The sequence below is a fragment of the Phoxinus phoxinus genome (assembly GCF_949152265.1).
Source record: "Phoxinus phoxinus genome assembly, chromosome: 11".
Lineage (NCBI taxonomy): Eukaryota > Metazoa > Chordata > Actinopteri > Cypriniformes > Leuciscidae > Phoxinus > Phoxinus phoxinus.
Window position 1 is genome coordinate 4554110 of NC_136886.1, and position 22413 is coordinate 4576522.

Here is a 22413-nt window from a genome sequence, read left to right on the forward strand (position 1 = left end):
GCTGTTTCCAAACTGTGACACCTGGAAGTTAGGGTTAGGGTTAGGGTCGAGATTTTGAGGTTATCGGTTGGCTACTGGTTAAGAAAATGTGGCTTTGTGGTTCAAGATCTGAGCTGGAAGCGAAATGAGGTTATGGGTTCGAACCCCACAAGACTTTTATGAGGGATAGTTCCAGCCTGATCTCTTGAGAAAATGTAACTATTTTACAAGGTGCCGATTCTGTGTATGAATTTGATTCATATGGAAACATACAAGTTTTAGAAAAATGTAAGCATGAAGGTCCACCCCTATACATATCCGTCAGTGGGGCGTAGGCAGGTCGTAAAAACATATGAATGAAATTGTATGAATTATCCACCAATTCGCCAAAATGTACAATAGTTACAAATTGCCACGAGCTTGTATTTGATAGATGAGAGATGCACATTATTTCATCATTTCAAACCTGTATGAATTATAAACTATTTTAAAGAGTGTTGGACAAGAAAAAAAAAAGATACATTTTGAAAATATCTTCTTTTGTGTTCAACAGAACAAAAGAGGTCATACGGGTTTGAAATGACATGAGGGTGAGTAAATGATAGTTAAGCTATCTCTTTAAGCAACACATCACATACTCCAGATAGTACGCTTTGGATAAAAGTGTCTTAAATCACAAGTTGAGTGTCTTCAACCCATATATCCTAGATAATAATGGTTATTCTGTGGTTTTGTGACTCATTTGGGTCATTAGTGCAGCATTTCATTTTGTACAAAATGACGCTCAGTTTCTTTGCCAGTCTTGGGTTGTTTGCTCAAACTCTTGAAATATGTGGCCACATGCGTGGTTTGGGTGTATGGCCGTGTCAACTTGCTCATTTTGCATTTGCAATAAAGAAAACGGTGTGATTGCTTACTTGAGTGGCGTTTGAAATCCGTATCTTAAATCTGAAATGGTAAAAAAATTATACTTATGATGAATACATGCATATGCACACACAAAACGCTTCCTTCAGCCGGTATTCTAATCAGAGGTTTTTATTAATGAAGGCATTTAATCACAGCGTTGACACTCAAATGCTAATATAGCTGTGATCTTCTCTAGGTACGGCTGTGGCTCATTTCAAAGAACGTCTGATTGCAGGTTAATGTCTGTCTCGAATCCATCACCAGACATCATGGCGTTAATTTAGCGCTCATTAGAAATATTCCGACTGCTCGGTGTGCTACTTGCTGAGTGTTTTGGGTTTGCAATTTTGCATAATTTCCCAAGTGCTTTTAGTCAAGGCATGCTATAAATCTCTCTCGCTGCCCCTGTGTGCTCTCCTCCTTTCTTGATCACCCTCATTTCCTTGTTTGCTGTCCACTCACCCAAAAAACCTTTTACACAGCCGCCGCCTATCCGCGACATCCACACACCCACCCATGCTCACTTTCTCTCTCTCCCCTCGCCCTGATTACAGATTACTCTGCAGGAGAGAGACTAGTGTTGACATGAAAAGATTGTGCCTAGCTGATGATCTTCTTCGTTCAACATGTGCGCATCACACTCAAACAAACACACACACGCTACAAAAACAGTGCACACTTATAGCACTGGTAACATGCACTCATATGTATCTTCAATTTTCACTTTACTCTAAGGGTGTGTTCACACTTGGCATGTTTGGTTGGATTAAAACGAACCCTGGTGCGATTGTTCTGTTAGTCCGGTTCATTTGAATAAGTGTGAACGCTGCCATCTGAACCCTGGTGCCACTTAACAAGCAGACCGAGAACACTGAAAAGACGAGTCTCGCTCCGCTTACAAACAAACTCTGGTGCGGTTCGAATTAAATATGAACGCAATACGGACCAAAGACATGTAAACAAACCAAAAACAGGACATGATGTCACAAGATGTCATCCTTAAAAGGACAGAAGTCTCAGGAATACCTGTTTTTTTCTCGTTATAGTCATGATGTTGTCCATCACAGTTCAGTACAGACATCAGAACCGCGTCTCCTGACAGATCTGTGTTTGTGTGTGTGACGGAGGATTCCTGACGCTGTTTTGACTCCTTTACACATTTATAAGCTCTTCACAAGTTCTCAGCTGGTCTAAATACCATCAGATACACACGTACAACGAGCGCATTTAGCCCAACACAGCATTGTTTTTGATGTTCAATAAGTTCCGTCGCTAAATATACATAATAAAAGCCGACCAATCAGGTCGTGACCATATCCCTGTGCCTTTAGGTTCGGTATCTTTAGGTTAGGTGTTAAAATGCTAATGTGAACGCTAAGCGGACCAGAACAAAATATTTCAGTTTTTTTGGTTTGGACCCACGAAACAAAGCGAACCGAACTACAAGAGTGGACACACCCTAAAATATTAGTCTATAAAATATTGCATACATGATAATTGAGATAAATTTAAATTGAATTATACGCATCAAATTATACGCTGTACTGCATTCGTCCAACCTCTGCTGTCTTGCGTTTGAATTATTAGTGTATTCTATTGGTTTTAGACATATAGGCCTGTCATTTAACTAATCAGCTCATCGCATCTCCTTTTTATGCTGATACATACTTGCATAAATCAACTTAATCAATGCAAATCGCACTAATGAATATGCTAATTACTGGAACACAAACAACACATTGCAAGTGCTTTAGTTTAACACCTATTGCTGAACGTCAGATGACTGCAAATGCAGTGGTGATTTGTAACAAATAAGACTGGTTTTCTTTGATTTTTGATATTTGAAACACTATTTGGGTCTGTTTGCCATCATTTAAACCTGTTGTTTATCAACATGAAGATTGACACAAAAGTTTTCTTCAAAAGGAGGAGAAAATGCTGAACAAATGAACTCGCTAGTGATTTCGTAATAACACCCATTACTCACTGCTCAAACCCCGGGACATTTCTGACCACAAATATAGAAGCTAAATTATCTAGTGGGAAAAAAATGAACTACCGCATGATATTAATGCTCTTCAGACGGATACATTTATCAGAAGAACGAGGGGAGTTAATGATGTCTTTGTCAGTCCATGTCAGAGAACTGCTGAAGGGTCTTTTGGTTGTGTTGTTTTCACATCTTAAGTTCTGCAACTGATCTGATACTTTAGGAATTCAAGGGTGATATTGCAATACATAAACATGATGCTTTCTCAAAAGGCTCATATTGAAACAGTTGTATAAAACCGAAGCTATCAGAGAGGCAATTGCAGTCTGCAGGCTAATAGATCTTTTAAATAATGAGCCATTAATGACTACAATTCACTCTTTAACTAGACAGCTGTGTTCTCGTCTTTGTTCTATCATAATGCACCCAAACCAACACATGTCCTAACCAGGCACAACACAAGATAGACTAACGCCATAAGAGTAATTTACTACCATTGGTTGGCTGTTGGCTGTTGAATGCTTGAATCTGATTGGTTGACAAACATTCTAAGGCGTGCAATTATTTTCAGGGAAACGCACGGCTAAAGTAGTTCCAGGCAGGTCTTGACCGCATTACAGTTACATATCACTTCGCCAAATGATTTCAGTTATTTCAAGGTCCTGACAGACAACAACAACAAAAGAACCAAAACCCACAACGACACTGACCAAGCAAATAAATATTGTAAATAATAGGATAAAATGTACGTATTTTATGTACGTAAAGCAAGCACACTCTCTTTCTCCCATTCTCTCGCCCACTCGAACACTCACACATAGTATAGACACAGGAACGTGTTGTCAGCGTTGCTCTGACAATTTTGTCAATAAAATAGTTTAACAACTTAAAAACTACACAAAGCTACACATTGTTCTTGGAGAAGATAAACTTACAGTTTCGCTATTATTAGAGACACTGCTGCCGAACACTGTTGACATGCACAGACTCGGGTAATTCACACACGCTCTCTCTCTCTCTCTCTCTCTCTCTCTCTCTCTCTCTCTCTCTCTCTGTCTCTGCATTAGTATGCTATGAGTAGCTCAAATCTCCGTTACTAGCTCTCAAATTATGTTTTGGAATTAGCACTGAGCTTGGGAAAAGATGCGCAAGAAATTAGTCTTATGCATTACCACCTCGGGTGTGCATTATTTTTCAAATAATTAAACGGCCCGTCATCAATTATCATCCATATCACCCTGTACCCCAAGACTGGTTGCCCACTGAAGCTAAGCAAGGCTGAGTCTGGTTAGTACCTGGATGGGAGACTCCTGAGAAAACCAGGTTGCTGCTGGTAGAGGTGTTAGTGAGGCCAGTAGGGGGCGCTCACCCTGTGGTCTGTGTGGGTCCTAACGCCCCAGTATACTGATGGGGACACTATACTGTCAAAGAGCACTCCTTCGGATAAGATGTAAAACCGAGGTCCTGACTCTCTGTGGTCATTAAAAATCCCATGGCATTTATCGTAAAGAGTAGGGGTGTAACCCCGGTGTCCTGGATTGGCCCTTACCAATCATGGCCTCCTAATGGACTTTATGCACAGCTGCACTACTTCCTGAACTTTAGCAGCTCCTTTGTTTCCTGTCTGCCATTATTGGACAAACTGATTAATCCAGGTGTGTCTGATTATTGTTGTCGATCAGGCACACCTGGATTAATCAGTTTGTCCAATAATGGCAGACAGGAAACAAAGGAGCTGGCTAAAGTTCAGGAAGTAGTGCAGCTGTGCATAAAGTCCATACTCCCCATCCATTGAATTGGCTCTATCATTCTCTCTCTCCACCTGTAGCTGATGTGTGGTGAGCGCACTTGTACTGTGGCTGCCGTCGCATCATCCAGTGGATGCTCACACTGGTGGTGGTTGAGGAGAGACCCTGACATGATTGTAAAGCGCTTTAGGTGTACAGTAGTACATATGAAAGCGCTATATAAATGCCTCATTCTATTCTATTCCTTACTTTGAACATGGCTCAACCAATCAGAATCAAGGACCGGAACTATCCATTTTATAAAGCTTTTTATTTATTTTGCAATGTAGTATTTGCCTGTTCTTAAATGTGACTGAATTATATGTATTATATTTTTTTTCTAATTATTATATTTTATTGTAAGTTTTTTATTAAAAGGCTCTAGGCTTTTTGGTATTTGTATTATTGAATTTTATGGTATTCTATCTTTTCGATGCTAAAAAAAATAGACCACTATAAAATGTAATTCAATAAAAGGCACATAGGTGGCTTTGAACAGGTGAGTCATTAAGTGACAGATGGGTTATGTGGATTTCACGTTGTTGCTTTGCAGCATTTTTGCTTCCAGTGAGGGTGAAAAAAATCAAATTACTTGAAACTTTTGTTGCATCCCATCTGGTCAGGAAATGACATCAAACTGCAAATATCTCGAAGAAATCATCTAGAAAAACCTGCATAGAAAAAAAGAAGCTAAAAAGACACATTTGGGGGATTTTTTAAGGTAAAATACAAATATAAGTTCTGTGTTATCACAGACATAATTGAACTACGACTTCTGGTACACTTATTTTGCATAATATTTTTGATATGGGTTATACAGTTTCGTGGCTTTTCACGTTCAGTGTGGGTAAAAAAAACTTGCTTGAATCTTTTTGATCTAGAATAACCCGCCTAAGCAAAAGGAAAAAAAAGAACATTTGTAGCATTGTTAAAAGCAACACACAAAATTAAGGATTTTTCGTGGTAAAATACAAATATATGTGCAGTGTGATCATGGAAATAATTGAGAAATTACTTAATCTGGTACGTTTATTTGCATATTAGTTATTGTCCTTTCAAACTTAAACCACTCAAAAGCCGTGTTTCCACCGAAATTACCCGGAACAATTTGGTGCAAACACACCGAGTACCAGCCCAAAGTTCCTAGTTCCTGGGGAAAGTTCCTGCGGTGGAAACGCGGCTAAAGTAAAAGTTTCAATGTTCAGTCTGCCCTCACCCATACTTTTTTCTTCATTCTGTGTTCAGATTTAATCTAACAGCCACACAAGGGGGATCAACACCTATATAACACACTCGCTCTCCAGCCATGTCGACAAGAAGGGCCCGAAGCCTTTGCGACACACATCATCAGACCCAACGTTGCCTCCCACCGCTTGTCTTGGCGCATTCAGACTTCATCTTTCATATCCTGTTTGCTGTTAACGCTGTTTGATGCAATGTGTACCAAAAATCCCAAAGCACAACATGTCTCGCTCCCCCCCTCCACCAGCACAGGAACAAATCTCAACCGAGGAAAAGCGAAACGCTCTGAAGTCTCGAGGCTTATTAACCCTCCTACACTGACAGGTCTTGCATTGATGCTGCTGCTCAAAATAACTCGCAAACAAACACACACACGCCATCAGTGAGATGTCATATGGCGGCAGGCGCACATTCTGTGTTGCATAAGAGCGTAGTGAATCAAGGACAGAGGAAAAGATAGAAGGAGGTCAGGATGATTGATACTCGTAGCATCCGTCTCCAATGTGCATGTGTGTCCGCGCTCATGAGATTTAATGGTGACATTGATTACCAGCATGTCTTTGGTTTTAAAACCAGGTGAAGGATGATGGGTGAAGATATTTATATGTTAAAATCCGAGTCACACTTGTGCGTCAGAGAAACAAGCGCACATAATTTTGTGTTTGAACTTCTATTATTGCGGTAGCTCTGTATATTTCTATGGCATCGCTGTCGAAGAGTAATTAGCTGGTGAAGTGGATTTACTTATTGTAGAGTTAATGAAAGTTATCATGAGCATTGTAAAGTTTGAGGCGGATGTCATAACACATGTCAGTAGAAAAGAAGATTTTAAAACGAACGGTTCATTCATAAATCAGTAAGATATTACCTTCATGCTGAGGGAATACACACGTTGCATAAACTGCTTAGACGATTCTTACAAGTGAGTCATCAAAATGGTTTTTTTTTTTAGACACTTCATAACTTTTTAGTCAGTTACATTAAAACGTAGATTGGTCTAATTTGATACTGAAAAGTAAGAGTGATTACCACTAACTAACTTAGTTGTTCATACTAGTTCTTATGACAGTCTTAAATGAATGGTCTGTACACTGAATGTTTTCATCTATGTACACAACCGTAAAAATCCAATAAAAACTTTTATATGTTTATAGGGATAGAGATTGTATGTTATTAGCGACACCAGCAAGTTATTGCTCTTGCACACAAGAGACTGAACGTGATTCCAGACCCACGACAAAGTTATTTTTCGTTCTTCCCTTAGAAGTAAAAAGAAGTTGGAAATACCTTTGCAGGGATATACTGATTACGAGAATCCCTACACCGCCCATGATGCTGTTAGTGACGTTTAGATGAATATGTAAATATGTGCTGCACGCTTTACACTCAATAACAAACTAAACGAACAACAAAAATGACAGCGATGAGAAAACACCAGTTAAGAAAGCATCTGATCGTAGCGATGACGATATGTTTGTACCAGCTCTGCGATTCCCAGGCTTCATGTCGACAGATGAGGTAGGCCTAATTAAAATGACACTGTTATGATAGCTTGATTATAAAGTATATTTGAGACTTTAGATCTGGCTATGTGAGACGTGTCATGGAAAATGTAAAAGAAAGAGGCTCTCGGGGGCGTGCGTAATCATCACATCCTTTGGATTTCCCAGGGTGCGTCTCAATCAGCTCCCTATCAGTACACAAATCCAGGCACTGGAAATGACAGTAAGGACCCTGGCTCGCTACATTGGGACACTGATGGTGACATGACTACAACATAACTACTGGAACATAGTGAGCATCAAAGCTCCCTGGTTTTGTCGGTGCATTGTGGGACTTTTTAGGGAGCCAAAGTTTCAGCGCACTGGAAGGATTTTCCGATTGAGACAGCCCTTAAAATGTCAGACTCCCTGATCAGTGCCCTGACTACTGAACTAGGGAACTGATTGAGACGCACCCCAGCTGCCGAATTCTGTGACCTTAGTAGGCACTGTATTGAGCTAACCCAACCTACATCTAATCCCAATCCTAACTCTACCATCACTACAGTGCTTACTACGGTAGGTCACTTAATTCAGTGGGTCACCGAATTTGGCACTACACCGGCAAAAACGTCCAGAGTCCTTCACATACAAATCAGTCTACAGGCTTTCATAGACAAGTCAGGAAAGGTCTCGTTTTTGAAGTTTCGTTACAAGCTGTTAACACATTGGCAATAAAAAAAGCGTCCAGTCTTCATTGTGCAACGTGTTACCAAATCAAAATCTTATAACAGACAAAAAAGAAAAAATGGATGTTTACTTGAGGAGTTGACTAATAGTAAAACTATTTTGGTGCATTATACATTTTTAGGCTACAAATCTACACAGCTTATTAAAGGTAGGGGGAGCTATTTCAGAGAGGCTAGCAATAGCGAGCTAGCTTTGAAAACATGAGATCCCACCCTCCCTTCAGAGCGTCTCCAAAGCCAGGTCTCCTTCAAAACACTTGAACGTGCAGCAGAGTCTGCAAAGCGTCACAAGATGAGAATCGGCGTTAATTTACCTCGTGTCTCAATATGGAGTGAGCGCAGCGTAAATTCATTGTTTGGTTCAGGAGGAACTGTAAAAGCGGCTGTTTGTTTGCGGCGCTCTGTGACTCTGTCTTCAACTCTGCAGAGCCTCATTGAACGCGCTGATGACATGTGATGTCTGTGCAAGCAGGTGTGCGGAGGTGTGGAAATACATATAGACAGGCAGGCAGGACATCCTATCATTGCATTCAGACCGAATGTAATGATTGGACGAACATTTTTTGGTCCTTAGACGTCCACAGAGGATGTACATGTTTTAATATTTAGACCACTTCTATTATTGATTGCTGCCAGGATGTGAAGAGATACCAGTATAACAAAAAGTGTTTATGAAATAAAATCCCTATACCTTTAAGGAGAGGTGTGCTATCAGTAGCGTTCCAGTGTATTTTCTGGCAAATTTACTATAGACTTGCATTGAAGCATTTCTAGAAACCAGAATATTCCTGGAAGCACAGAGACTTGTGCTTGGGTTGTTTGTGTCACAGTGTCTGGTGGTTCCCTGGGTTTAACATTAGAGGTCTCAGTTTTCACGGTGTCTAGGCATTTTCACTACACTTCCCATAATCCTGTCTGTCACTGATTGTTCAATTCCTTCAGCTGTCTCTCGTCACCTTGTTTGCACTTGTGTGTATATATACCCTGTCTGTTTCAGTGTTTGTCACAGAGTCCTTGTTTAATGTCCCCACACTTCTGTTCCTGCCTGTTACTGTTCATGTCTTGTGTTTTTGGATTGCCTTTGATTTCGACCCTTGCCTGGACTGTTGTGAGTACGGATTACCCTTTAATAAACAATACTGCTTTTGGATCTACCTGTTCCTGTGGGTGTTCGTGACAGAAGGACTCCGTCACAAACATAGATCCAGCGGTATGTTTTTAAATATCTCTTCCCCAGCCACCGAGCGGGAGAAGAGACAATTTTTTGAGGGGACCAGATTGGTCAGATTTCGGGGGACCCGTGGAGGCCGCAATGGAGGAGGCGGTCGAGAGGAATCTCGACACCATTCCTCACTCTGGCCCTTCTTTGACCATGGGCTGGTGAATTCCAGTCCAGAGATCTGTTCGCCGCAGTTTCCGTCCAGTCCAGAACCGGCACTTCGCTGTCAGAAAAGGCGGAGGAGGAGGAAGTCCTCCAGTCTCCCTAAGAACTCGGAGGTCGTCTCCGAGCAGCCCGCTGTCGTCCCGGAGGCGGTCGTCTCCGAGCAGCCCGCTGTCGTCCCGGAGGCCGTCCCCTCCGAGCAGCCCGCTGTCGTCCCGGAGGCCGTCCCCTCCGAGCAGCCCGCTGTCGTCCCGGAGGCCATCCCCTCCGAGCAGGCCACCGTCATCCCTGAGATCGTCTTGGAGCAGACCACCATCAGTCCTGCCATGGCCAAGAGAGCGGTCTTCCTCCTTTATGCAGTGGTGGTACTGCATGCGTGGAGGAGGCACAGGATGTCTGCCGATCCAGAGACCGTCCACGTCACGTCTGCCGATCCAGAGACTGTCCACGTCGTCACTTCTGCCGATCCAGAGACTGTCCACGTCACGTCTGCCGATGCAGAGACGGTTCCTGTGCCGGAGGCTGTTCCCATCAGTCCTGCCATGGCAAAGAAGGCTGTCTTCCTCTTTTATGCGGTGGCGGTACTGCATGCGTGGAGGAGGCACAGGATGTCTGCCGTTCCAGAGACTGTCCACTTCACGTCTGCTGTTCCAGAGCCGGAGCCAGTGTCTGCTGTTCCAGAGCCGGAGCCAGTGTCTGCTGTTCCAGAGCCGGAGCCAGTGTCTGCTGTTCCAGAGCCGGAGCCAGTGTCTGCTGTTCCAGGGCCGGAGCCAGTGTCTGCTGTTCCAGGGCCGGAGCCAGTGTCTGCTGTTCCAGGGCCGGAGCCAGTGTCTGCTGTTCCAGGGCCGGAGCCAGTGTCTGCTGTTCCAGAGCCGGAGCCAGTGTCTGCTGTTCCAGAGCCGGAGCCAGTGTCTGCTGTTCCAGAGCCGGAGCCAGTGTCTGCTGTTCCAGAGCCGGAGCCAGTGTCTGCTGTTCCAGAGCCGGAGCCAGTGTCTGCTGTTCCAGAGCCGGAGCCAGTGTCTGCTGTTCCAGAGCCGGAGCCAGTGTCTGCTGTTCCAGAGCCGGAGCCAGTGTCTGCTGTTCCAGAGCCGGAGCCAGTGTCTGCTGTTCCAGAGCCGGAGCCAGTGTCTGCTGTTCCAGAGCCGGAGCCAGTGTCTGCTGTTCCAGAGCCGGAGCCAGTGTCTGCTGTTCCAGAGCCGGAGCCAGTGTCTGCTGTTCCAGAGCCGGAGCCAGTGTCTGCTGTTCCAGAGCCGGAGCCAGTGTCTGCTGTTCCAGAGCCGGAGCCGGTGTCTGCTGTTCCAGAGCCGGAGCCGGTGTCTGTTGCAGTTCCTGAGCCGGCGGTGTCTGTTGCAGTTCCTGAGCCGGCGGTGTCTGTTGCAGTTCCTGAGCCGGCGGTGTCTGTTGCAGTTCCTGAGCCGGCGGTGTCTGTTGCAGTTCCTGAGCCGGCGGTGTCTGTTGCAGTTCCTGAGCCGGCGGTGTCTGGTGCAGTTCCTGAGCCGGCGGTGTCTGGTGCAGTTCCTGAGCCGGCGGTGTCTGGTGCAGTTCCTGAGCCGGCGGTGTCTGGTGCAGTTCCTGAGCCGGCGGTGTCTGTTGCAGTTCCTGAGCCGGCGGTGTCTGTTGCAGTTCCTGAGCCGGCGGTGTCTGTTGCAGTTCCTGAGCCGGCGGTGTCTGTTGCAGTTCCTGAGCCGGCGGTGTCTGTTGCAGTTCCTGAGCCGGTGGTGTCTGTTGCAGTTCCTGAGCCGGTGGTGTCTGTTGCAGTTCCTGAGCCGGTGGTGTCTGTTGCAGTTCCTGAGCCGGTGGTGTCTGTTGCAGTTCCTGAGCCGGTGGTGCCTGTTGCAGTTCCTGAGCCGGTGGTGTCTGTTGCAGTTCCTGAGCCGGTGGTGTCTGTGACTGTTCCTGAGCCGGTGGTGTCTGTTCCAGTTCCTGAGCCGGTGGTGTCTGTTGCAGTTCCTGGGCCAGGGTCTGTCTCTGTTCCGCCTTGGTCTTCACCGCCATGGCCGCCCGAGTGGTCGGCTTCACCCTGGTCGTCTCCGCCATGGCCGCCCGAGTGGTCGGCTTCACACTGGTCGTCTCCGCCATGGCCGCCCGAGTGGTCGTCTTCACCCTGGTCGTCTCCGCCGTGGCCGCCCGAGGGGTCTTCACCGCCGTGGCCGCCCGAGGGGTCTTCACCGCCGTGGCCGCCCGAGGGGTCTTCACCGCCCTGGCCGCCCGATGGACTGTCTGCTTCGCCCTGGCCGCCCGATGGATTGTCTGTTTCGCCCTGGCCGGCGCTTAAGCCATTCCCCCTTGTTCCTGTTCCCCTCCATGGACCTGGTCCCCCATCCCACCCCCTGATCCTCCACCTTTCCTCCTCCCGCCTGGACTCTTGTTTTGTTTGTTTCTTGTGGTCTTGGAGCGTCTGGTAGCCGCTCCGTAGAGGGGAGGTTATGTCACAGTGTCTGGTGGTTCCCTGGGTTTAACATTAGAGGTCTCAGTTTTCACGGTGTCTAGGCATTTTCACTACACTTCCCATAATCCTGTCTGTCACTGATTGTTCAATTCCTTCAGCTGTCTCTCGTCACCTTGTTTGCACTTGTGTGTATATATACCCTGTCTGTTTCAGTGTTTGTCACAGAGTCCTTGTTTAATGTCCCCACACTTCTGTTCCTGCCTGTTACTGTTCATGTCTTGTGTTTTTGGATTGCCTTTGATTTCGACCCTTGCCTGGACTGTTGTGAGTACGGATTACCCTTTAATAAACAATACTGCTTTTGGATCTACCTGTTCCTGTGGGTGTTCGTGACAGTTTGACTCGAGGCAGTGAGCAACACTCTAGCAAGGCACCAAAAACCACGCTGAACATCTGAGCAAAGGTTTGCATGATAAAGAACCACTTGCGTTGCAAAAATATCTTCAGACTCAATCGGGGCTCATTCAAGTGGGTCTGGTTAAAGACAATCTGAAGTGGCATCACTTTATCAAATGTTATGCTCTTTTGAAAATGCCACGAAACTATTTTTTTTATGGTAGAGATTGGATGTCTGTTTCCAATGCACAAGTTCAATTATTTAGAAAATGTCAGTGTGATAAGTGTGCAGTAGTGGATTCACATCAGTCCATATGCGCCGGTGTGTGTCTGTGTAGTGACTTAAATCAATGGCTGCTGAAGTAAAGTTCGATTCCCAGCAATCATGCACAGGTGAGAAAGCAATCTGTTGTTTTTTTCCCAAGTGGAAAAGAGAAAAAAGTCAGCCAGGGTGAGAAATCTATCACATGATGCCAATGTGAAGACAACAGTCTGTCCAATCAGATAATCAAATTCCCTGTTTCACACTGATGCCTATTCTGACTCATAACATAATCATCATTCATTGTTCCTGTTAACAGCATCTCATATATGCTAAATATTCTTTGTTCTAATTCTGACGCATATACATAAAAATCATAAATATATAAAAGGAAATACTTTCAGCATATAATCAGATGCCTTTTCTATTTTAAAAGGTTTTAATAAGGTCACCACTGCAGCATTTTATCACAATGTGTTTAAAAGTTAAATTACTTTGATTACAAGGTGCTATATAAAATAGTTTAATGCTGACATTTCTACAAAGATCAAATTTCAATCATTAGTCGATATTTTAAGATCGTACACAAAATGGCTATAAAATATTTAAAAAATAAATATAATAATAATTTATTGAGGCTTATGCTTGAATATTAATTGTATTATTTCTGTGTGTTACTTTAGTATCATTGAGATAATGTTATAGTTTTAATTATATTTTGAATCAGTTTTGCAGAAACAGGGTTATTATAGACTGAAACTAAAACTAAAACCACATGTCACTTGACATTAATTAAACTTTAACTGAAAAAATATCAAATAAACATGGCGTTTCTCTTTTACATTTAGGTTAACCATGTGCTAAAAAAAACTAAAACTGAAATAAAAACTATAGACAAAAAAAAAAACTATTATAAATTACAAAAACACAACAAATTTACTAAAACTTTAACTAAAAAAATAAAAATAAAGAACAAAATATAATCACTACACAGCAAAATCAATAAATAAATATGCACTTGCACTTAAAAAATAAATGATGCATTTTGCTCTGCCGGTAAATTGATTTGAAGGATGTTACATGTATTATATTTGCGTGCAGCAGCACTGATTGATCTCTCTTTTGACCTGTGATGGTGTAGCGTACAGGTGCGTTTGCTCTGCACCCGTTGTGTTGGCATATGCAGTCGGAAAGCACAGCGATACACTGACGTGCGGGAGCAACAACAGATGGTTGTGCACAAATGCTCACATTTACCTGCTGTCGTGTCCTTTACTACAGTCTGGAAGAATCATGTTACTGACTTGTATCTTGATCATCAATAATCATTATGGTTGTGAGTGAATCTCACAAAAACCGGTCCAGGCCACATTTCACATTTCAAAAAAGAAAATTAAAGCCTAATAAGACATATTCTTGACAATATGACTATTATTCTAAATAGTAAATCTAATTTGAACCTCATTACTGTAATATGCTTAATATTCTTTATGCAAACTATAACATAATATAATATAAAACATAACTTTTTTTATTTAAAATATTATCACCTTTTTTTAAGCTTGGGGTGTAATAATGATTATGAAATAATGAAAGGTACGTTAACTAAAACTATTAAAAGCATTTCTGTTAACTGAATAAAAATTAGAATTGTTGCCTTAAAATGTTAACTGGAAATAAGTAAAAACTGAAATAAAAATAAATTAAGCCTAAATATCAATATTTAAACTACAAAAAAATAATAATAAAATGACAAAAGCACATAACAAAACGGCATTAAACTAAAATTAACAGTAAAATAAAAATATAAAAATAAAATCTATTCCAAAATATGAATAAAACTACGTAAAAAAAAGAAAAAAGAATGCAACGGATGCTAACAAAAAGGCCAAAAATGAAATAAAGAAATGAAAAGCTCTTTTTTGGATGGTGACATTATTATAATTGTTTTGACATTATAACTATTATTCTGAATCTAATTACTGTGATACAGAATTGTTAGGCTTAATTTTCTTTATTCAAAATATAACTTACTATATAAATAATATATGATTTAAAACATAACTTACATTATATATATTTTTTTTATATTTGGGGCGATCCAATATGTTCTTGACAGGCTTTCGTAAGATTCATCATCATAGATCAATGGATACAAAATAAAAATAATTACATTACGTACTAGCAGGGAGTGCATCCTTCATAATCAATTCATTTAGAATTAGAGTCGATATAATACCATAATGACAAGTATATCTGCATAATGATGGAATAATGAAATAACAGGTGTGCATCCAATGTTACAAATGAAGATCATAATTGAAAATCCTAACCAAACATGCATTTGTTTTTAATACGCCGCTTGGCAGAAGCGTTCAGAGAGCACATCAGTTTAAGAGGCTGTTGACTTGTGTAGTAAATCACAGCGTGTGCGTCTGTTTTGGAGCATTAAGTCTCTCTGCAGAACGAGCCTGTTTGAAGCTTCACACAATGTCGACACGCACTTGCTCAGTTATTGCCGCCTACACGTTATTATGACTGAAGTATCTGAACCAGCATCCGGTGGCCTACATTCTGAATGAACATGCTGTTCTGAAAGTCAATTAAGTGTTGAGCTGTGACTTAGTGGTAGTGGTGCTCATGCAGGCAATATGAGTTTGAGTCCGGCTTTTATGTCACTCACAACCCGGATCTCGGTTACCTCCTGTTATCTTTACACTCAATTTCAAAAGCACTTTATTGTGATGGTATTGTTCTGCCAAATAATTACAACATAAAACAAATGGTGGCAGAAAAAAGTCCACAGATGCAACATATGCTCAAAAGGGCAAAACATTTAATAATAAAAGGCTATTTTAAAATAGTATAAGAAAGTATTTTTAAAGAAATGAATACATTGACAGTAAAGGCAAAGAGTTACGGTAACACTTTATTTTGATGGTCCCTTTTGAAGATTCTGTTGACAAGTAACTGCATGTCAACTAACTCTCATTAGAGTATTAGTATTCAAATACCTTCATTAGCACAAGTCTAACAGAATTAAATAAACTCCAATAATTATGATTCTGTACATACACGTCCTCAACCTAAACACAAGTGGCACTCTTCCCCACACAACGGTAACCTCCAAAACTACAACACACTCATTTAAAACCCAAACAGAATTTCAAATAGGACATCACATTTGCATCTTGCCCAAGAACATAAATATTAACACTTAATTTCATCATTTAATCTCTCCAGTCTAAGGTATACTGAGAAATTACTTTTTGAGTGTATTAAAGTGCCTTTATTATGCTTTTTCTGATATTAATGTAGAGTATAATATAGCTGTGAATGTAAACGGTCTGAAAAGTTTAAAGTGCATGACAAATTCACTTCCTGTAACATATGTAACAAACTAATTTGCATAATTGCATAATAACTAATCTGCCCACAAACAACATCTACTTTGCCCCGCCCTCAAACACTGTAGTTGTAGCTGAGACTGGAAGAGTTTGGTTCATGTTGTCGACACGTCGAGAAGACGATGTTTTCAGCGTTGCGAATCCATGTTGCCTCCACCTCAAAAAGATGAGGACTAAAAACATGACACCATTGTTACTGTACCACTGTGCTGAGTGCTATCAAGTGCTGAGGAAGCCCCTGGAGCTGAAATTCAGATATGGTAATGGACGTTTAGTTTCCAACACGCGCTGTAAGCTGTTGACCAATCACAACAGACTAAGCCATCTGACCAATCAGAGCAGAGTAGCAAACCGTTTTCAGACTCTTTGAGAAATGAGGTGATGCGCAATGTATATTATGAGAAAAAATTATATTACTTTTCAGTTCATTGCTAATCAAATAATGAAAAAATATAAATGATGTTAATAAAGATAAATTTTTCTATTCTATTCTATAATTTAAACCATCAACAATGATAAAATACTCAAATTATGAAACACAAGACAAATGTTTTAATCTAATGTCCGCCGTGAACAGAGTCTTGTGTCTGGTCTGCAGTTACTGCAGCTCCAGTATGACAAATCAAATAAAATCCCAAGAATATATCAGGTATATTAATATAGATGTTGACCAATCACAACAGACTGAGCCATCTGACCAATCAGAGCAGAGTAGCTCTCAGAAAGGAGGGGTTTAGAATCTTCGAGCAAACCATTTTCAGACTCTTTGAGAAATGAGGTGATGCGCAATGTATATTATGAAAAAAATATATATTACTTTTGATGCATATAAAATAAATTAGGAACCTTTAACAGTGCTACTTTATTTTTCAGTTCATTGCTAATCAAATAATGAAAATATATAAAACTATAATTAAAAATAAATACTAATTTATAAAACACAAGACAGATGTTTTAATCTAATGTCCGCCGTGAACAGAGTCTTGTGTCGGGTCTGCAGTTACTGAAGCTCCAGTATGAAAAATCAAACTCATAAAATCCCAGAAATATCTCAGGTATATTAATATAACTCTCATATATTTGCTTCTGATAAATGACCTTCTGAGGTCATTACCCCCCTTGCATCCATTTATAGCTTGGATCCCTGTCTCCTGAAGCTCACTTCTCTTTTAGCCTGTATGGAAAACGTCAGAGCTGAATTATGCCAGTATATGAGTAAATATTTGGCATCATTTTTGGCTGAGACGGACGCATCTGTGTATGATCCGACCCTCCACTGAGATTAAACAGATGGGCTCTCAAACCAGCACATGCTTAATACTTGTGTATTTGGGGCTTTTAAAAGGATTTTAACACATTCATAAATGGAGCATTAAAAAAATGACTTCAGAGTAAATATTTACAAGAAATATTTATTTATTTTAATTTGATTTAAATTTTTGCATTCTGATCTCAATGTTTTGCCCCATTTTCCATACTGCATAGATTTCCCATAATGCATCTGGAAGTTGTTTTTGATTTTTGTCCAATTATCCAAAGTCCAATCACTGTAAAAAAATATTTTCATGATTTGTTATTACAACTTTTTATCTTTTGTCAAATCAACTTCGATAACTAATGTGTGAAGATAACATACTATTTTGAGTTTCTGTTTATTAAACTATTATTCTTCATTGTATTAACTCAAAAAATGTATTACAACGGACTAAAAATTTTAAGGCAACAAGGTAACTTGCGTTTTTAAGTTAAACCAACATTTTTTTTTACAGTGATTATTCTCAATGGTTCTTTAATATAGTGAAATATTTTTGTTGACAGGGAATTGAACATAAAAACTCAAAATGAGAACCTTTTAAGGTAAAAATATGTCCTGAATTTTTTTTTAAATATATATATATATATATATAAATGTAAAAAAATAAAATGAAATGAAATAATATGAAATTCCTTTGCAGTAATATAAACGAAATAAGACGTAATTGACAGGTTTTGTGAGAATCAACAACTTCCATTAACAAGTAGTTGTATAAAAAACCTGTGCTTTGAACTGAAAAGCTTTGAAAGAAAGAAAGAAAGAAAGAAAGAAAGAAAGAAAGAAAGAAAGAAAGAAAGAAAGAAAGAAAGAAAGAAAGAAAGGTGTGGATATCCCACTTTACAACAGTAGTAGTGTTAGATTTTGCATGTGATTAGAAAGCACAGAGGTTATAGCCTCCAACCAGGCATCTATCAACATCACTGTAGATCAATAGGCCTCTAGTGCTACTGATTTATCAAAGAGTTAATAGGTAATTAAGGCAGGCTGAGGTAACGAGAGGTAATGGCATGATCGATAGCATGGACAAAATAGAAATCTGACATGCTCATTTAGATGACAGTCAATGACTGCCTTAATGATCTTCAGCAAGCTATGTTGAAATCAAACCGAAGTTAAGATCATCCTATTCCTGTTCATCTGAATCTGAGAAGTATGCAGTCCATTAGCATTAACACAACGTGCTCTTAAAGAGACAGTTCACCCAAATATTCAAATTATTTTTTTATTTTTTTTGCTGTGCAACAAAAGGAAACTTTCTTGATGCTCTTTTCCAGCTCCAAAACGCCATAAAAGTATCACAAGTGATGAGAAATATACTTTTATGGTGCTTTTGTGTCCTTTTTGGAGCTTGAAATGCTCTTGTTTGTTGTTTCTCACGAAAAAAAAAGGTTTAGAATGACATGAAGGTGAGTAAATGACAAATTAACTATTCCTTTAATTAAGCAAACGATGCAACTATTCACTTTTTAATTCACATATCACTCTGCTTTAGCAGTAGGTCTTTACTGAAGATGTAGTCTTAAGTCTGATAATAGGTTTTCTATAAGCCTCTTTGTTTCTTTAATCAAATTATAAATCTAAACACTCTGTCAACTGACAAGTGTAGGCCATAAACCACAAGCAAGCTGAGATAGCAACTAAAAGGGCTTGTTAGAAAAGCCTCTTATTTCTTTCTTTTTTGCAGTAAATTCATGAATGCCACATTGATTAATGGGTGTTGGCCATACTGATGAAATGAGATACTTTATCTGTTGTTGTCGGGGAGACCTACTTGTAATTGCAAGCGTCGATGAGAGATGTCCAGGGATCAGAAACATCACACTTACACAAGATATTATAAATGTCCAAATTTAGAGCCAATTCATTTTTGCTCATACTGAGAAAAATCACCAAACAACGCCCTGGCTATCCACTTGGAACTCCCTAGACACCAACAAACAAATCCCTAGCAACCACCTAGCAACCACCCAGAACATCCTGGAAACCACTTAACAACACCTTAGAATCCACCAAACTCCCTAGCAACCACTTAGAACTCCCTAAACACCAGCGTACAAATCCCTGAACATTCTAGAAACCACTTAACAACTGCCCTGAAAACCACCAATGAACTCCCAAGCAGCCACATAGCAGCATGTTCAAAACTTCTAACCGCTCAGAACATCCTAGCAACACCCTGGAGGCCACACTGAAGACCCTAGGATCGTGGTGGCAGTTGCATGTACAATGTACATCTAAAAATCAGGTTTTTGTCCACACATTTCCTGAAATGTGACTTTTTTTGAGAAAAGATTAAATCATTGTTTCAAGCATGTTCACTAAATAAACACTGCAAGAGAGAAAGAGAGAGTGAGAGATCCATTGAAGCACACTGCTCTTGTCTCCCATAGCAACCCTGGCATTTCTAGTGCGTTTCCTGATACACGATGTTCTGTTTTGGAAGGTTACGATGACATGCTAGTTAGCATGTGCCGACCGCACCAGAAACGCAGGAAGAGACAAAAGAGGACTGTATTTTTAGGAACCGCCTAACTAGGTCATGTGCTTCACGGCCAGGAAAAAAGCTGTGAAAATGGCCGGATTCCCATCACTATAGAGTGAGCGTGTCCATGCAGATAGAACACGTTTCAATGGATAACGTGTTATCAGTGATGACTCTATAAAATCAAATTTGGACATCAAAAATCCCTCTTTTGAGGGATTCAACCTCATTGAATATTCATACAGGTCACAGTGATTTTGCCAAGACAGACGTGATCCTGGAACAACATTTCTGTCTGAAGATTTAGTCTTAACCTTATCCGTACCCCTAAACCTAACCCTACCCACAAGTTCTCCCTAAAATCAATGGGAAATGATAGATAAATAACACTGATGTAGAGCCATCTAACCCTGGTTGTAAGCCTAAACTTGACATAAACTGTAAGCTTGTTCCTCAAATCTGATTGGTTGATTGGAATGTTGTTTGAGGATCAACAAAGATGTTGTACTTGGTGAAATCAGGTTCGCCATCTATACCACTCATAAATAGGTTAGTCTATGGAAGTAAAATGGGTCATGTTTTATCTTGATGCATGGGGAATAGGGAATAGGGGGAAAAAAAACATTATGAAATGACATCCAGCTTCGAAATTACTCTGAAAAAATCATTTTCTGAATAGAAATATATTCATGAGGTCATGGGCTAGTAAAGCGATCAGTCCGCGGCTGATCCCCTTCACCTTTACTAGGAAAAGTTCAGGCTTTGTGAATCTGTTCTCTAAGCCATCGGAGTTCAATAAGGCACCACTACACACTTGAATTATACAAGAAGATTATATTTTCTAAAGGATTTATTTTTAATACAACCAGTGCTCTACCTGGCAGCAATGTTATCACAACATTTCATTCGCTATGATATGGAGAGGATTTGATATAACTTGCTTTTTCCAGTGCCTTATACTGCTCAGACAGAAATACTTTGCTCAGACAGAGATATTTCACAATCATTTGTGGTGCTTGCTAAGGAAAAAACCATAACCATACATATTAGAGCATTTTACACTCGACCTCATTCCTAAATGACAACGATTCGAAACCTTTGACAAGTCCGATCTGGTCATGTTGAGGCATGAAACAGTTTCCCAAACAGTCTTTCTGGCGACACGGTATTGTTATTACTGTTACAAATATTCATATTATCACAGACGTACTGGGATAAAAGTTTATAGTTCGGATATAAACACTGATTTCTACGGAAGTGAACAAAATAGAGTAAATCACCTTTTGTAAGAAACTTGACGTTCAAATAAAGACTGTTTTAATTGCATCGTTACACCAGTAGGTGGCGACAAGTGACTGCTAAAAATGTATGTCATTGAATCATTAATTCAAGGGATTCATTCAAAAACACCAATACATCCAGTAATGAAACAAGTGAAGTCTTTATGAGTGAGTCATTTAATCATTCATTCAAAGCGATTTTTTAAAAAGTAATTAAATCTAATTAATTAAATGTATTTTTTAAATGGACTGCAGCAATTTACATTTTGTCAGAACCTCTAGTAAATTACATTAAATTGTTTATTTGTCTACTCTGAATCGTAGGAGAATCGTGATCTCTATTTTAAACAAACAAACTTTGATTCTTAAATTATCCAGAATCATGAAGCTCTAATACAATTTAAAACTGTTTGTCCTACATACAGGAATGATACATTAAATCATGTACCTTGAGGGTGAGAGGTGTGATGAAATGCACAAATCCCACAAACTTACATTGAAGGAGGAACTTAAAATCAAAGAGACTTCAGCCAGTAGGCAACAAGCTAAAAATATAAAGAAAAACATATGAATTAAACGTTGGTTTGGTGAACTTACCTTTCTTTCCTTGTTTCAGACCCCGAGGGCCGCAGGTTAAAGAGCATTCAGAGGAGTACAGAGACAGGGCTGGCTGTAGAGATGCCCAGTCGGACGGTCCGGCAGGCGAGCCACGAGTCCATCGAGGACAGCATGAACAGCTACGGCTCAGAAGGGAAGTGAGTATTAGAAATCAATGTACCTCTATAGTCAAATCAGTAAAGCCCGACACACAACCAACAGCACATGTGTGACCCTGGACCACAAAACCAGTCACATGGGTCAATTTTTTGAAATTGAGATTTATACATCATATGAAGGCTGAATAAATAAGCTTTCCATTGATGTATGGTTCGTTAGGATAGGACAATATTTGGTCGAGATACAACTATATGAAAATCTGGAATCTGAGGGTGCAAAAAAATCGAAACATTGAGAAAATCTCCTTTAAAGTTGTGCATTTATGTTCACGATTGTGCTGCATTCACTCACAAAAATAAATGTTTTATATATTTACGGTAGGAAATTGACAAAATACCTTCATGGAACATGATCTTTACGTAATATCCTAATGATTTTTGGCATAAAAGAAAAATCAATAATTTTGACCCATATAGTGTTTTGTTGGCTATTGCCACAAATATACCCGTGCGACTTAGTACTGGTTTTGTGGTCCAGGGTCACATATATACAAACTCTTAGAATAAAAAGTTCTATATAGAAACTTAAAGGGTTCCGACATGCGTTTCATATGTAGAACCTTTTAGGAATTAGTTTTAATAAATTTT

The 22413-nt window shown here is 40.2% G+C and overlaps 1 protein-coding gene across 2 annotated transcripts in view; it reads left to right on the forward strand.

Moving 5' to 3' along the window:
- Nucleotides 1-22413, forward strand: part of rims4 (regulating synaptic membrane exocytosis 4) — a 47839-nt gene that overhangs the window by 13157 nt on the left and 12269 nt on the right. For both annotated transcript variants that reach the window (XM_079627684.1, XM_079627683.1), the window contains one exon: nt 21666-21804. In XM_079627684.1, coding sequence (XP_079483810.1) covers nt 21666-21804 — 139 coding nt within the window. The remainder of the gene's footprint in view (nt 1-21665; nt 21805-22413) is intronic.